This window comes from Primulina tabacum, chromosome 10 (assembly GCF_025594145.1).
Source record: "Primulina tabacum isolate GXHZ01 chromosome 10, ASM2559414v2, whole genome shotgun sequence".
In the NCBI taxonomy this organism is placed as follows: domain Eukaryota; kingdom Viridiplantae; phylum Streptophyta; class Magnoliopsida; order Lamiales; family Gesneriaceae; genus Primulina; species Primulina tabacum.
Genome location: NC_134559.1, coordinates 6,192,908 through 6,209,775, shown reverse-complemented (window position 1 = coordinate 6,209,775; position 16,868 = coordinate 6,192,908). Strand labels below are relative to the sequence as shown.

At 33.9% G+C, this 16,868-nt stretch overlaps 1 protein-coding gene across 1 annotated transcript; it reads right to left on the bottom strand.

Moving 5' to 3' along the window:
• Positions 1-13,863: 13,863 nt before the first annotated feature.
• Positions 13,864-14,846, bottom strand: LOC142504866 (putative leucine-rich repeat receptor-like serine/threonine-protein kinase At2g24130). Its single transcript, XM_075617712.1, has 2 exons — positions 14,356-14,846; positions 13,864-14,314 (listed from the first exon to the last, which is right to left on the bottom strand). The coding sequence occupies exons 1-2, from the start codon at positions 14,844-14,846 to the stop codon at positions 13,864-13,866; spliced, it is 942 nt and encodes a 313-aa protein (XP_075473827.1).
• Between the last annotated feature and the right edge of the window lie 2,022 nt (positions 14,847-16,868).

Genomic DNA, 16,868 nt, shown 5'->3' with positions numbered 1-16,868 from the left:
CTACAAAAGTCTATAGGTATTCAAAATGTCAATAGATTTTAATGACTCTTTGGAATTCTATTAAGTACAAGAATTATAGTCTAAGGTACAACAATAAAATGTCAACAAAAGTCTTTGATTCAACCTAAAGATTTAGATGTACATTTAATTGAGAAATCTCCCAAATTCAATACAAACTTTCAGTTCTTTTCTCATCTATTTATTTTTTCTTTTATTTGTACTTTTTTAAAACATAATTGAATTTTAATTTTTTTATTAATTATTATATAACATTTTATTTTTAATTATTTTCTTTAATTTTAGTTAATCTATTATTAAATTATTGTATAAACAAATTCATACCGATGCTATACCAAAATTTTCGGTATACCGAACCAAAAAAACCTTACATTTAAAAAAAAATTATAATTTATTGTTTTAAAATATTATATATTTTAAAATTTTTGTAAATTTTTCCGGTATTTCGGTATATACCAACATTTTCAAATTGGATATCGTTATCGTACCTAAAAATTCGGTATTGTTACCGTACCGTATCGAAATCTTCGGTATACTTAAAATTCAATAAATTTAATATTTTTTTTGTTATGTTAATCTCGGTATACCGAAAATTCGGTATTTTTTCCCACCCCTAACAGAGTTTGTATTGGTGTGGGGCCCTTAGCTCCTAATCGTTATTACAATGCAATCTGATTAGGGTTAACTAATTACAGCGGAAAACGAGTTTAAATTTTCTTTACAATGAGCCCGAAATATCTCTTCTATAATTTAAATACTAAAAATAGTATTTAATCTCAAATCATAAAACATGCCCACACGTAATCAAAGCCAATCACATACAAACAACTCATATCCTTGGGACATGCCCCGGTATATAGATACATATACATATATATACTGGGAACAAGACAAAACATAAAACCTCAGCCCAAGCTGTGGTTCCCTCCAGAAGTACCCTCTCCGGTCTTCTGATATCCTGGAGTACCTGCTATTGTCCACACACAAAGACAACAACAGCCCCCCTATGGGGGTGAGCAAAGCTCCGTATGGAACAACCAATCATATATACCACAGATATCTAAACAATGATAAATGGTATGCAATGCATGTATGTCGTGGAGGTATCAGGTCAAATGCCCATCCACTGAGCACATGTCAGAATCAATCGAATCGCTATCAAATCAATGCTCGAGCTGGCACATCCGGCCAATATGGGATACTCATATGATAGCGTCGGCAAAGCGCCATCAAGTCCCAAATCTCATATCCAATCATATGGGGCCACAATTGTCTATACTTTACGGGTCATATAATACCGGCATAGTGATTGTGTTCACAAACCCCGGAAGCCAATCAAATCATATCAGGGTATCCAAGGATCATAGCTCAACGTGCATGTCATGTATCGATGCATGCATAAAATGATGCGTGTTAACAAAACATTTATTTTATACATCGATATCTCAATCTCAATGTCATGTATGCCACATAAATCAACAAATAAGGCATATAGACACATAATCTCATTCCAATCAATCAAATCAATCCGACATATATCATATAATACAGATACCTGTCGTATGTTACCCGGTCGCAACATACCTCAATTCTTCGTTTCCAGTTGATGTAGCATGGAGATATTGATATTACACTTTATCTACATCAATAACATACTCATTCCAATCAATAACATACTCCAAAATCATTAATATGAGTTTCAAATATCATTTGAAGCTTCAATAATTCATATCAAATTCAAATCATATCATAATTCAATTCCGACTTCGAATATGAGTTTCTTGTCGGTTATTCTACTACATATAAGAAATTCAACTTCAAATACATGTTATTCCAGCACTTTGATCTTTCAAGCTGCTGGAACTAGAAGAAAATTACCTCAGTTAGAAGCCCTCGACGCGAAGATCACAAATATATAATTTGTTCAGCGTTTCGAAGTCGATTCGGACGAAAGAAATCGAATTCTCTAACTTTCCCTCGAAGTTGCTGAAATGAAATGACGAAGGAAAAGAAGAAAGAAAGCATTCTTATCTTCCACCGCTTCGGCGCTCGGGCGGTAGAATTCTCGCGCCCGAGCGCGAGACATTCTGCCCCCGACTTTCAAATGCACCGCGCTCGGGCGGTCAAAAACTACCGCTCGGGCGCGGCATGTTCTGTCCGAAGACTCAAAATTTCTACATTGGCGCTCGGGCGGTCATTTTCTACCGCCCGGGCGCCACTCGTTCTGTACAATTATTTATTTTTGTACTATATTGGCGTCCGGCCTTTCCAATCGAGCTCTTACAACGTCAATTCATATACAATATTCATTTCTCAATTTCATTATCATAATATACATCAAATGTATAATCACATATCAAATTCCTGAATTATTGATAATCGTATAAGATTTACGATAATACGATACACGGTCCTGACAATTGGCATGTGCTATATTACACAATTTTCTTTGAAAGAAGTGTCAATTTGATGAATTTCAAATTGAACTAGATTAATGAAGCTCAATTGTCTTCATCAGCACAAGTTTATGAAGGTGACGACTTTGATCAGTTATTTAATACTCAAAAACAACAACGAGCAAATGCTAATGCATGGATGGATATCATAGCCAATGGAATGTAGAATGATGTTGATCAAATTGTCATTAATGATTAGATTTTTTTTTATAAAAGACTACTCATTATTTTGAGTGTTCTTTTAATAAAATTTTATTATGAACTTATAAAAATATTATTCATTAATATGTTGAATTGACATAAAGAATTGAAATTTTGATTTCAATAAATTGGATAGTTCATTTGTCGTTTTTCACAAATTAAATTGATTTAACTTTTAAGTAAGTAAAATTCAATTACATTCATAAATAAAAATAATAATTTAAAATTGAAGAGGTTATCTATGTCCAATAATTATTTTAAAAAAATTAATAAAAAATAAATCACAATTATAAACTACAAAATTCACATAATTCTATGAAAAAGTTTACAAAAGTCTACAAAAATCTTGAAAAAAAGTCTATAAGAGTCTATGAAATTTGTTTTACAATTCTATGAGATTCCATAAAAGTCAATAAAAATCTATCAACTCCACAAAAGTCCATCATTTAAAAAAAGTCATTAAAAATCTGTGAAAGTATAGAATGAATACACCACCCCTTGTTTATTCGGTTTTGTACTATGAAATATTCAGTTACAATATTGTTCAACATCTTCGGTTTTGTTTATGTTGACATCTGACTACAAAGTCTTTCTTCCGATATATTGATTCCTAGAAATTGGCATAAAAAGCAGCGGAATTTTTTTATAATTTGTTTTGCCCGTGATAGCTTAGAAAATTCAAGCTCGAGTAGAAATAAAATATATATAGCACTACCATTGATTGAATGAGTGAGACTAATTCAATATCTTGCAAACTAAGATAGTCCAGTAAATCACACCGCTCAAATTATGTGTAACATATTCATCCGAAAAAGTTGGTAGGAGAAATCGGACACATGACTAGCGACCAAACACTCACATACTCTATCAACTCGAACACCGGAACCACACGACCTTGTCTTAATATTCTAAGTACATGCACTCTAGTTGGGTTGTGCGTGTGACAAAGATAAAAAATATGATACTTCAATTGTTATGCAATTTTAAACATTTATTACTATTATCATCATAATTTCAAGTATTTAAATCTTATCATTCTTTTTCCCCTATAATTAGAGATATTGGAGCTTCGTTCGACCAATTTTAGAGATGTATGATCTTCCCCTCATGTAGATATGTCTTTAATTACTCGAATGTGATCTTACCTTCCACCATTTTTCAGTCATAATTCAGACCTCCAACATACCTCTGGGATTCGAGTGAAATTAAAAGATTTTGGAATATCTTGAATGGTGATATAATAAATTGGAAAGTAAGATAACAAACCAATTTTTTAAATTTTAATTAATCTAAAACTTAAGTTGAACGTGAACAATATCTATAATTCAAAATAGTTTTCCTTGGACGAGTCTATCCCACAAGATTTGTTCAATGCGGTTTACCCGATTAACATGGTTTACATGTTAGTTGTTACTGTGTTATTAATAATAGTAAATGTGGTTTCCAACAACACAAATGTATATAGAATCTCTAAAGCAAAAGGATTCAATAAGAATATTATTTCATTATAACTTGGAGTTGGTGAGTTGGGTAATCCCAACCTTCAACTTGCTTTCTATCACAATTTCTTCTATTTTACTATATTTATATAATTAGTGATGGTAGGCTCAAAGAAGACTTCAAGTGCAATTCGATTGCAACGCATAAGTCTTGGCATCATTCGTGAATATGGACATAACTTTAAACCGATTTGATTAAATGAACACATGTTAATAGCATCTAATAGTATGAACAACAAACAAATATAAAATCGTAAAGCAGATTAAGTATCATTTCGTCATGACTCTATTCGTTGTATGTTCATAAAACATTGTGTAACTCGATGATAAGAAAAAGATCAATGACATTCTCACCCTTATAACAAAACAAGATCAAATTTAAAATACAAATTTTTGCAGGTAAATAGTTTTTTGATTTTAAATTTTATTAAATTATCATCTCGACTAAATTTTTGAGTCTGTTACTACCACCGTCGTATATGAAGTTTTATTATTTTCGCCCATTAAATATTATATATGTGGAATTAAGTCTTTTTTTTTTTTGTTATTGAACTGTCAATCTCTTCTTGTGCTGAATTTTTCGATATGACATGTTCTGGTTTTATTTTTTTTTTGCCTAACTACGAGATTATTTTATTTTATTTTAGTCATATTCAATTTTTAAAAGCTCCACAATAAATAGATATTGTATGAAGTCAGAAACCAAGAAAAATGTTATCATTCATTATGTGACAGAACATATCAATGCCAAGTTAAAATCAACAGAATACAACACAAGATTTTGATCCTACAACTGCAGAAAATTCGGAAAATGTTTACAAAAAAGAATATAGCTTAATTTGTTCAAGCTTCTTCAATTATTAGGCTCGAGGGACTGCATAGATACTTCTTCAAACGGCTCATTTCATGAGCTACATCTAGCATTGTTGGCCTGGTGCCAGGATTGTTCTGTGTGCAAATAAGCCCATGTTTTATCAACTCCGATATCACATCACACCGTATACTTCGGTCGAACGTGCACATGTCGAGTTGCGTAGACCTCAGCTTTATGGCTTCCTGAACGATCGGTTCGAGCTTATCAGGGTAACAACTCTTAATCCACTCTGGCAGGCTGGAACCCTGTTGGAAAATCACATCTGTAGGACGTTTCCCCGCGATGATCTCTAATAAAAGGACCCCGAAACTATATACATCTCCTTGTGGAGAAGCCCGCTTTCCCATTCCATATTCTGTCATCGACATTACAACAGATCACGTGTAACTTTACATTTCCATACTTTTAGTAAACGATATTATGATCCAAAATAAAACTATGACTAAATTATATTAAAATTCCATGTTTGTTCACTTACCAGGTGCAATGTAGCCAACTGATCCACATAACAAGTCTTCCGTGGAGTCACAGGATGCTGAATCGTAAACCGAAGAATTATCATCGCTAGTCTTTTACTAATCTTGCAATACCGAAATCAGTGACCAAAGCTCTCATATCATCGTCGAGAAGGATATTGCTCGGTTTCAGATCACAATGCACCACTTTCACGGGAGAATAGTGATGCAGATAGGACATCCCTTCTGCTACATCACTGCAAATACTCACCAGTTGAACAAGATTCAGCCCATTTTTCGATCCATGGCTAGGATACAAATGATTTTCGAGACTTCCATTCCGCATAAGAGGAAGAACGAGGGCCTTAAAATCCGGCCTGCTGTATGTTGTTATGATTCGGATCAAATTTATGTGCCGCGTAGTTTTCAGAACTTGGCACTCCCTCTTAAAGCTACCGGTAATAATATCTCCAGCTACTTTTGAATGGAGTACCTTAACGGCGATGCTCGTGTTGTCTTGAAGAATTCCTTTGTAGACATGCCTGAAGTTACCTGATCCAATCAGGCTTGAACTGCTGAATCCTCCGGTATCTTCAATAAGCTGTTGACGAGATATTCTTGGGTATTTTACTTCGTCTCTTGATTCTTCCTCATCTAGAATGTCCTTACCTTCTAAAATGTGCAGTTTCCGCCTCAGTTTTGCTCTTTGTAAAAGAGGATATCCAACTAAACAGAAAATGGGAGTGACAACTGATGAAAGGAGGAATGCTATTAAGAAACTGCGAATCCGTTTTCTGTGACACTTTCGCAAGCTTTTTATTGAACCGCAAAGCCCTTCATTACCCGAGAAAGAATCGACTGTGAGTGAGAAAAACGAACCATTTTTAGTTATTACTCCATAGAAGTTGTTGTAAGAAAAGTTCAGTCTCTTCAGAGTTCCTGATTGCTGCAAAGATTGAGGTATTTTTCCATTGAACCGATTGCCAAACACATCAAGTTCTTGAAGATAAGGCAAGTTCCCTATTAAGAAATTTGACACATGTTAAAGGAAGACGTACCGTGTAGGAGTTGGCGACGGCCAAGAAGCCTACAACTTTTGACGAAAAGTTGCGTACGCCGACTCAACTTCAGAAACTGAGATGCGTACACGATTATTCCTTTGAAAATAATGCTCCCAAAATTTCTCGTTGATGGTATGAGAAAACGCCTATAAATAGAGCGATTGAGGTCCCTAAGTACACACACCTCATAAGAACAATACACCATCTAAAGAGAGCGTGTAGTGCTTAGAAGGCTTCAACCGAGAGGAAAAGCAGAGAAATCAAAATTTTCAATGGCCGGAGGTAACACTCGATTTAAGCTTCCGCATATATTTTTTCATGTTCATGTATACGTAAAAAACATGATTTTGAGAAAAATCTCTAACATTTGGTATCAGAGCCATGATACCTCTGCCTTGAAAATTTTGTTTCTGAAAGTTTACAAAATAGAAGTTTTGATATCATAAGAAATATACCTGAAATTTTCTTCGGATAATTTCTTCACGTTGCTCTTCGGAGTTTTCGGATGAGATCTTGAAAATTGTATAAAGTTTTTGAATTTGAAAATTAAAAGAGAAATTATTTTTTCGAGCAAAATATTTACGGATAAGAGCTAATGGTTTTTTCTGAAAAATGGAGGATGAAGGAGACGAAAGATTGCAAATAAATAATTGAGGCAAATGAATTCGGTAGTTAAGTGATGCGAATTATTCAGACAGTGCATTCAAATTGAATGAGACCCACACGTCTAGTCATTGTCCAAAATTTTCAATTCTTGTCCGTAAATGATTAATTAAAAAAAATTAAATTAAATGTGGGACCCACGAAAATTGACAAAATTGTCAATTCTCGGTAATGTTTTTAATTATTATTATTATTATTATTTTAATAATAATAATTAATTAATAAATAATGATTAATGTGTTATTAGGTTATATGTTTAATTCGGTATACATATAACCTTTGGTTAAATAATTTGTACACATTAAAATAATTTGAAGTTCGATGCAATTTTCAATACATTTTAAGAAATTATTTTTGCATGTTAGATATTGTGTCAAATATTATGGATATTTATTTGATGTGTACATGCAAATTTAATATTATATTTGTATTTATTTTTGAAATTTTTTAAATGCAAATTTTATTGAAAAATATTTTGGAAAACAATATTCACATTGTGTTCATATCAAACTATATTAAGTTGTTTATAATTTGAAATGAACATATCAAGTAAGATGTGAATATAATAAAATATTTCAGATATTCACAGATGAACAAATAATCCTCACTTTATCACTACTCTGATAAAAGAGAAAAACCGATGAGGAGCCCACATTTTTGTGATCCTCACTTTATCACTACTCTGATTGAAGAGAAAAACTGATGGGGAACGTATTTGTTCATATTAAGTAAAAATGTGAATATAAAGTTATTTAATATGAAAAATTTTGGCTTATAAAGATTCACATAAATGTGGATAATTAAGTTGAATAATAATTATAAGGTGACGTAAGAAAACATGATCTAAGGGAGTTCTTCATAGACCGGTTTAAACTGCCTTGACTAGCCACTAGTCTCCCTGATGAACATTGCTCTGTCTAGGAGTTGGGTATTTAAAGGGCCTTAACACTACCTATCTTTCCTGGGAGCACTCTTGGAAAGTGTTGATTGCGAAATAATTATTATATAAAGCATTAAGTGAAGCCAAAATTTTGTCCGGTGAACCGTATAATTTTAAATAATTGAGGAATAGCCACAACATCCTTAATTATGAAAAAATTATACATTAAGTAGGTTTTGATCACATAATGGACATCAATTGTAATTAATTATATAAAAATAATAAAATTTACCCCACATGGATTTTTATTATATTTATATAACTAATTAGGTTAAAATATCAAATTATATTTTTCTTAATTTACCCACAGGAGTTAAGGAAAATATATTTTGATAGTTTTATCATAAAGTTACAGAAAAATCTTATTGAATTAAAATTTTAGCCCACAGACAAATTTTATGTCACTAGATTTTTAAAAAACATGATTTACATTGGTAAAACATGATATTGTCTCAAAATTTTAAGCATATGATATTTTGTGCAGTTATGCAACCTGCGTCTTTTTCTGATATGAAATGTGACATTCCCGATCTAAATTATAAAATTTGGAAAGAAAGAATTCTTCTTCAATTAGGGTGGATGGATATTGATTATGCTATACGGAAAGACGAACCATCTGCTATTACTGAAAACAGCATTCCGGATGATGTTGATCTTTATGAAAAATGGGAGCGATCTAATCGACTCTGTGTAATGTTCATAAAGACCAAAATCTCTGCTGGTATGCGTGGTTCTGTCGATCAGCATAATAATGTCAAAGAATTACTGAAGGCTATTGATGAACAGTTTCAGTCTTCAGATAAGGCTCTTGCAAGCACCCTAATTATGGAATTCTCTTCATTAAGGCTCACCAGTGTGAGAGGTGTGCGAGAGCACATAATGAAAATGCGGGATATAGCGGCTCGGCTAAAGACACTTGAAGTGGAAATGTCTGAAACTTTTCTTGTGCACTACATTTTATGCACTCTTCCACAACAATATGGACCTTTCAAAATTTCCTATAACACACATAAGGATAAATGGTCAATTAATGAATTAATGACCATGTGTGTTCAAGAGGAAGGAAGATTGTTAATGGAAACGAGTGAAAATGTTTTTATGACTACACAAGGAAAGTATAAGAAGCAAGCCAAAGTCAAGGGAAAAGGGAAAGGAATAATTCCACTCCAACCTGACATCAAGAAAGAATCCAAGTGTTTCTTCTGTAAAAAGACGGGACACATTAAGAAGGATTGCAATAAATTTAAGGACTGACTTGAAAAGAAAGGTATTCCTACTTCATTTGTATGTTATGAATCTAATATGGTTAATATGATTTATAACACATGGTGGATTGATTCTGGTTCTACAATCCATGTTACAAATACCTTGCAGGGTATGCAAAATCTAAGGAAACCAATAGAAAATGAGCGAAGCATCTATTCAGGAAACAAGATGTCTTCGCATGTGGAGGCTATTGGGACTTGCTGCCTAGTGTTAAATAGTGGTTATATTTTAAAATTGGAAAAGACCTTTTATGTTCCTAGTTTTTCTAGGAATTTAATTTCAGTATCAAAACTTGTACCTTTTGGTTATTCCTTTCAGTTTTTGGATAAATCAATAAATTTGTTTTATAAATCAAATCTTATTGGAAATGGTACAATGGTTGATGGTCTTTTCTCTATTTCTTTACAAAATAATAACACCACTATGCATGTTCAGGGAGATATTAAAAGATGTGTTATAAATGAAGATTCCTCTATATTGTGGCACAGGAGATTGGGACACATCTCCACAGAGAGAATTAAAAGATTAGTAAATGATGGAGTACTTAGTACTTTAGATTTTACTGATTTTGAGACTTGTGTGGACTGCATTAAGGGAAAACAGACCAATAAGTCTAAAAAGGGTGCCAAGAGGAGTACAGAAATATTAGAAATCATACATTCAGATATTTGTTATCCCGATATGGACATGCAAAGTCTGAAATACTTTATCTCTTTCATTGATGATTACTCACGATACATGTATATCTACATGCTTCATAACAAAAACGAAGCACTAGAAGCCTTTAAGGTTTTTAAGGCTGAAGTGGAGAAGCAATGTGGAAAACATATTAAGATCGTGAGAACTGATAGAGGTGGAGAATATTATGGTAGATACACTGAGAATGGACAAGCACCTGGTCCGTTTGCGAAGTTTCTCCAAGAACATGGGATTGTTGCCCAATATACTATGCCTGGTTCTCCGGACCAAAATGGTGTAGCTGAGAGGAGAAACCGAACATTATTGGACATGGTGAGGAGCATGTTTAGTAGCTCTAAACTTCCTAAATCTTTGTGGATTGAAGCTCTTAAGACAGCTGTGTATATATTAAACCGAGTTACAACTAAGACTGTCCCAAAGACGCCATTTGAGTTATTTAAAGGTTGGAAACCGAGTTTGCAACATATACGCGTTTGGGGTTGTCCTTCTGAAATAAGAGTTTATAACCCACATGAAAAGAAACTGGACCCAAGAACTATAAGTGGATATTTCATTGGTATGCCGAAAAATCCAAAGGGTACAGATTCTATTGTCCATCTCACAACACTAGAATTGTGGAATCAAGAAATGCAAAATTTCTTGAAAATGATTTGATTAGTGGGAGTGATCATTCAAATGACATAATTTTTGAGAATGATCACATTAATGAACAACCCTCTTATTCAAATGACAGATTGATCGTTATTCACACCCCTCAAGACCAAATGGGTGTTAGACAACCAGTTACTGAAGTTCCTCAAATTGCTGATGAAAATCCAGTGGATCAAGTTGTTAATGAAGAACAACAATAAATTGTTAATCAACCAAACAACCTAAGGAGATCTACTAGAATAAGAAGATCAGCAATATCTAGTGATTATGTTGTGTATTTACAAGAATCGGACTTTAACATCGGAGCCGCAAATGGTCCTGAAACGTTTTCACAAGCCATGAGTTGTAATGAGTCAAAACTATGGTTTAATGCTACGAAAGAAGATATGAATTCTATGGCAGTTAATGGAGTCTGGGATCTTGTTCAGTTGCCTGATGGTGTAAGAGCCATTGGATGTAAATGGGTCTTCAAAACAAAGAAAGACTCATTAGACAACATTGAAAGGTATAAAGCAAGACTCGTTGCTAAAGGATTCACTCAGCAGGAAGGAATCGACTACAAGGAGACTTTTTTCTCCTGTATCTAAGAAAGATTCTCTTCGTATCATTCTAGCATTAGTTGCACATTTTGACTTAGATTTACAACAAATGGATGTGAAAACAGCTTTTCTCAATGGAGAACTAGAGGAAAAGGTTTATATGAAACAACCTGAAGGATTCTTCTCTAGTAATGGTGAGCAATTGGTTTGTAAGCTTAAGAAATCTATATATGGATTGAAACAAGCCTCCCGCCAATGGTATTTAAAATTTCATGATGTTATCTCTTCATTCGGATTCGTTGAGAACCCCATGGATCAATGTATATACCAGAAGGTCAGTGGGAGCAAGATTTGTTTCCTTATTCTATATGTGGATGATATATTACTTGCAACCAATGATAAAGGTCTGTTATATGAGGTGAAACAATTCCTCTCTAAAAACTTTGATATGAAGGATATGGGCGATGCATCTTATGTCATTGGCATTAAGATACATAGAGACAGAATTCGAGGTATTATAGGTCTGTCTCAAGAAACCTATATAAACAAAGTTTTAGAGAGATATCGGATGAAAGATTGTTCACCAAGTATAGCTCCCGTTATGAAAGGAGATAAATTCAATTTAAGCCAATGCCCAAAGAATGATCTAGAGCGGGAACAAATGAAAAATATTCCTTATGCTTCTGCTGTCGGAAGCTTGATGTATGCTCAGATTTGCACTAGACCTGACATTGCATTTATTGTTGGGATGTTGGGAAGATATCAGAGTAATCCAGGCTTAGACCATTGGAAAGCTGCAAAGAAAGTCATGAGGTACCTTCAAGGGACCAAAGATTATATGCTTATGTTCAGACGAACTGAGAATTTGGAAGTAATTGGCTACTCTGATTCAGGCTACGCTGGCTGCATTGATTCAAGAAAATCCACTTCAGGATATATTTTCATGCTAGCTGGTGGAGCTGTATCTTGGAGAAGTGCAAAACAGACATTGACTGCTACTTCCACTATGGAAGCTGAGTTCGTAGCTTGTTTTGAGGCAACCTCACATGGTATATGGTTGAAGAGTTTCATTTCAGGGCTTGGAATTATGGATTCTATATCTAGGCCATTAAGAATATATTGTGACAATTCAGCTGCTGTTTTTATGGCTAAAAATAACAAAAGTGGTAGTCGAAGCAAGCACATCGACATTAAGTATTTAGCCATACGAGAACGTGTTAAAGATAAGAAGTTACTTATCGAGCACATTAGCACTGAATTGATGATTGCGGATCCTTTGACTAAGGGCATGCCACCATTGAAATTTAAGGATCATACAGAAAGAATGAGACTTGGTTTCTTTATGTAATTTTGTTGTAAGAACAAATTAATGAAACTATGATGTGATATTTTCTCATATTTGTTGTGCGCATATTCATTAATTCGAGAAATATCAATAAAGTTGGACCTCGAATAAACATTGGGTTTATTCATTAAGTTATACAGTTTTGAGAGACATAATGCATTGTAATACATGGAAGATAATATTCGTTTTTAAGATAACCTATCGCCATGATTCATGTATTTTGTTTTCTCCTATGGTAAATGAGATATATGTGTCAAGTGGGAGAATGTAAGAAATTTGACACATGTTAAAGGAAGACGTACCGTGTAGGAGTTGGCGACGGCCAAGAAGCCTACAACTTTTGACGAAAAGTTGCGTACGCCGACTCAACTTCAGAAACTGATATGCGTACACGATTATTCCTTTGAAAATAATGCTCCCAAAATTTCTCGTTGATGGTATGAGAAAACGCCTATAAATAGAGCGATTGAGGTCCCTAAGTACACACACCTCATAAGAACAATACACCATCTAAAGAGAGCGTGTAGTGCTTAGAAGGCTTCAACCGAGAGGAAAAGCAGAGAAATCAAAATTTTCAATGGCCGGAGGTAACACTCGATTTAAGCTTCCGCATATATTTTTTCATGTTCATGTATACGTAAAAAACATGATTTTGAGAAAAATCTCTAACACCCTATAGATTCTGGGATTTGATCTTCCAGAAAATTATGCGATAAGTTGAGATACTCAAGAGCAATGCAGCTACCAAGTTGCGAAGGCAACGAACAAGACAATTTGTTTAGCGACAGATCAATGGCCAACACCATATCCATTTTACTCAGCTCTAGAGGAATGTTTCCACTCAAGAAATTGCTGGACAAGTTCAAATACAGCTTCAAACTACTCAATCCAGCAATTTCACTTGGAATTGCCCCCGAAATTATGTTATGAGAAAGGTCAAGAATTTCCAAGTTTATGCATTTCCCAAGGCTTGGTGGAATGGTTCCCGGAAGCTGGTTGTCATACAGCAAAAGTCTTCGTATCTGCACAAGGTTTGCAAAACTATCCGGGATTACACTGGAGAGCTTGTTTTTTGATAGATCGAGAAGGCCTAAATGTGACATGTTGCCAAAGGCGGATGGAATGTTGCCAGATAGCGAGTTATTTGATAAGTATAGCCTCTCTACTTTCCCAATTTTGCATAGCTCGTAAGGGATTTAGCCATTCAACAGATTACTAGACAAGTTCAAGAGGGTGAGATTTACAAAATTCGAAATCTGTGGAGGTATGAAACCCGAAATTCGGTTATCATTAAGATTTATCGGAACAAGATTAGTGGAGAGAGCACCAATAAGAGAAGGCAACTCTCCTCCAAGATGGTTTCCTGCAAGATCAAGTTCTTGCAAGTTAGAGGAATTTACCAAAGACTCGAAGAACGGTACAAGATCATCATTTCCACCATGACTTGAAATGTGATTGTAGGACAAATAAAGAAATTTCAAATGCAACATTTTGCTCAAAATCTTGGACGGTAACTCCACACACAGTGAATTGTACCCCAAGTCAAGCCATTCGAGATTCGTAGAATTCGAGAGGGCTAAAGGAGCCTCCCCAACAAAGTGGTTCGACCAAAGAAGAAGATACCACAACTCTCTAAGCTCGCATTGGCTATGGAAAGGTATCTCACCACTTAGCGAATTGTTGGATACGTCCAAGTATCGCAAAGAAGACGAGCATTGCAGAAAAGGGAAGCCGGAATCTCAACAACGATACTTCCCAGATCAAGATAAACCAACTCTTTAAGAAGCCCCACCTCCATTGGAATGTTCCCTTCAAGAATATTGGAAAACAAACTCATATCTTTGAGCGAGACAAGCGAACCAATCTCAGACGGTAACCGTCCCTCGAAGAGATTCCACGATAGATCAAGAACTTCCAAGTGTGTAAGATTAAAAAGAGTTGGTGATATCATTCCTCTCAGTGACTTATGGCTTAGATTAAGCTCTATCACCCTATTCCCTTTCATGTCACACCCTACACCAGACCATCTGCAGACATGAACACCAGAATCAGCATTCCAATTCTGTAACACATGTTCAGGATCATCGGTTACTCCCGGCACGAATGAGACGAGGGCGGCCCGATCACTCAAGATTCCAGCCTGATCATTCTCCGAGCACACCACATGCAAAACTACCATCAACGAGACTAGATCAAATACGAAAAACCTACAACATCCCATTTGTAAAATATCAAGAATGGGATGATTTAAGCAGGTTAACTCTCAATCTAGACGATCAAGATAAAGATTTTGGAACAAGTCACAGATCATGTTGACATGCAGCACACTGTTTGAATTTATACATTTATGCGCCTAACTGCCGTTGAAGGATGGGAACAGAGTGATTTGGCACATTAGATCTTCGAAAAATGGACAACGAACACGTGGGAAAATGTGGTACAATGTTGTTGTGTGAGCGTCGATAGTTTACAATGCCCTTTGACATTACATGTCATTAGGCCTAACTATTGTGTGATTAGTGGATGATGAGTAGCTGAGATTAATAAGATAATCTTGATTATTGTCACGCTTATATTTGTGGCTTTGATGATTGTGGCAACTTTCTTTTTGGGTTGGTATATATGTCGGCCCTGAGTTACATATTACATGCCTGTCTAGATTCATAAAATGTAAGTCATTCACTCGTAAATATAGAGTTTTATGTCTGGGAAAATTACTCTGAAACCCTATCTTGAAACTATTTTATCAAAGAAAACCCCTTAAAAAAATGTTTATCCCATTAAATTTTCTCGTAAAAACTCGGTCGAATAATATTTATGGAGAAAATTTAAGGAAATTGTAAATTTGGTCATTCACGTTTGTCTTTGTCATTTTAGTATTTTATGTTATTAAATTTTAGTTTTAATATGTTATTCTTGCTCATTTTGTGATTTAGTGCTTTTTCTATTTGGTGGTGATGTGTCTGATATCACACGTAAACATTTCCATGTAAGAATGACTAAAATTACAAAATAAATGACCAAAATTGTCGGAAAAAATGAAACACGTGTGATTAAATCTCTATTATGATAATATAGTTAATCGAAATCGTAAAGAGTCAAAACATAAATGCCGATAAAAGAAATTGTCCATAACATTTATTTTATTAAAATTTCCATGTACAAAAGTTTTTGTAGTGGATTCTCATTAATTTTCATCTTACAATAAATTTTCTATACAAAAGTTTTTATAGTGGATTTTCATTAATTTTCATCTTTTTATTTGCAACATATGATGGTGTTATTGGTGTATATAATGTCTTACCATGTTTTTTTTGTCACTTCCCTCCTTTCTATTGCATTCCTCGAATATTTCTTCTCTTCTTGACCTAACGATATGATTATATTTCGATAAAGTAGTTTGAACGTATTCATATTTACAATAAAAATTTTTTTTTGATATTAAAAGCAATATTTTTTCATGGGTAATCCAAATAGAATATCCGTCTAAAAAATTGATCTGTTAGACCGTTTCACAAGAGTTTTGTGATAAACGATTATCCATTTGTGGAGATAATTACTTTTTAACCTTAATATTTTATTTACTTAAAAATCTCTACGCTTACATTTTTGTATAGTTCTCATACGAAATAGCTAGTTTGGCGTTGTATTGTGTCATTCGAAGCCAAAAGATGAGAAACCGTGTTGGCTTTAATTTAATTTTTTTTAACTCCTAACATTAATTCATCACTAAAAACGACTAAAGGGATATGTAGAAAAATATATTTTGGTTTCAAACATAATGGTGAAGAATGTAATTATTTTTGTTAGAGATGTAAAATTTGGATTATATTGGGCATGTGGGTTGTAACTAAAAATTACAATTCCGTTCATTATATTCGTTTTTATTTTTATTTTTGCGCTTTTAACATGTCGTGTTGCAAAATTTCAATTTTAAGAGTCCACATTATTTTTGTATTTTTGGTAATGTTAATCATTTTCTAAACATTTCGTTGAGCTGACTTAACGTCGACACTCACGTATACAGTATGACATCAACATTTGTAATAAAAAATGAATAAATTATCATTACAGCTAATATTTTTTTTGCTAACCAATAAAAATTTTGTTTGAGGAGTATTACCAACTTCATGTACATACATGGCAGTACAGTTTGACTCGAATGGTACGATAAAAGTCCTTTCATTTAATTTGACTTCTT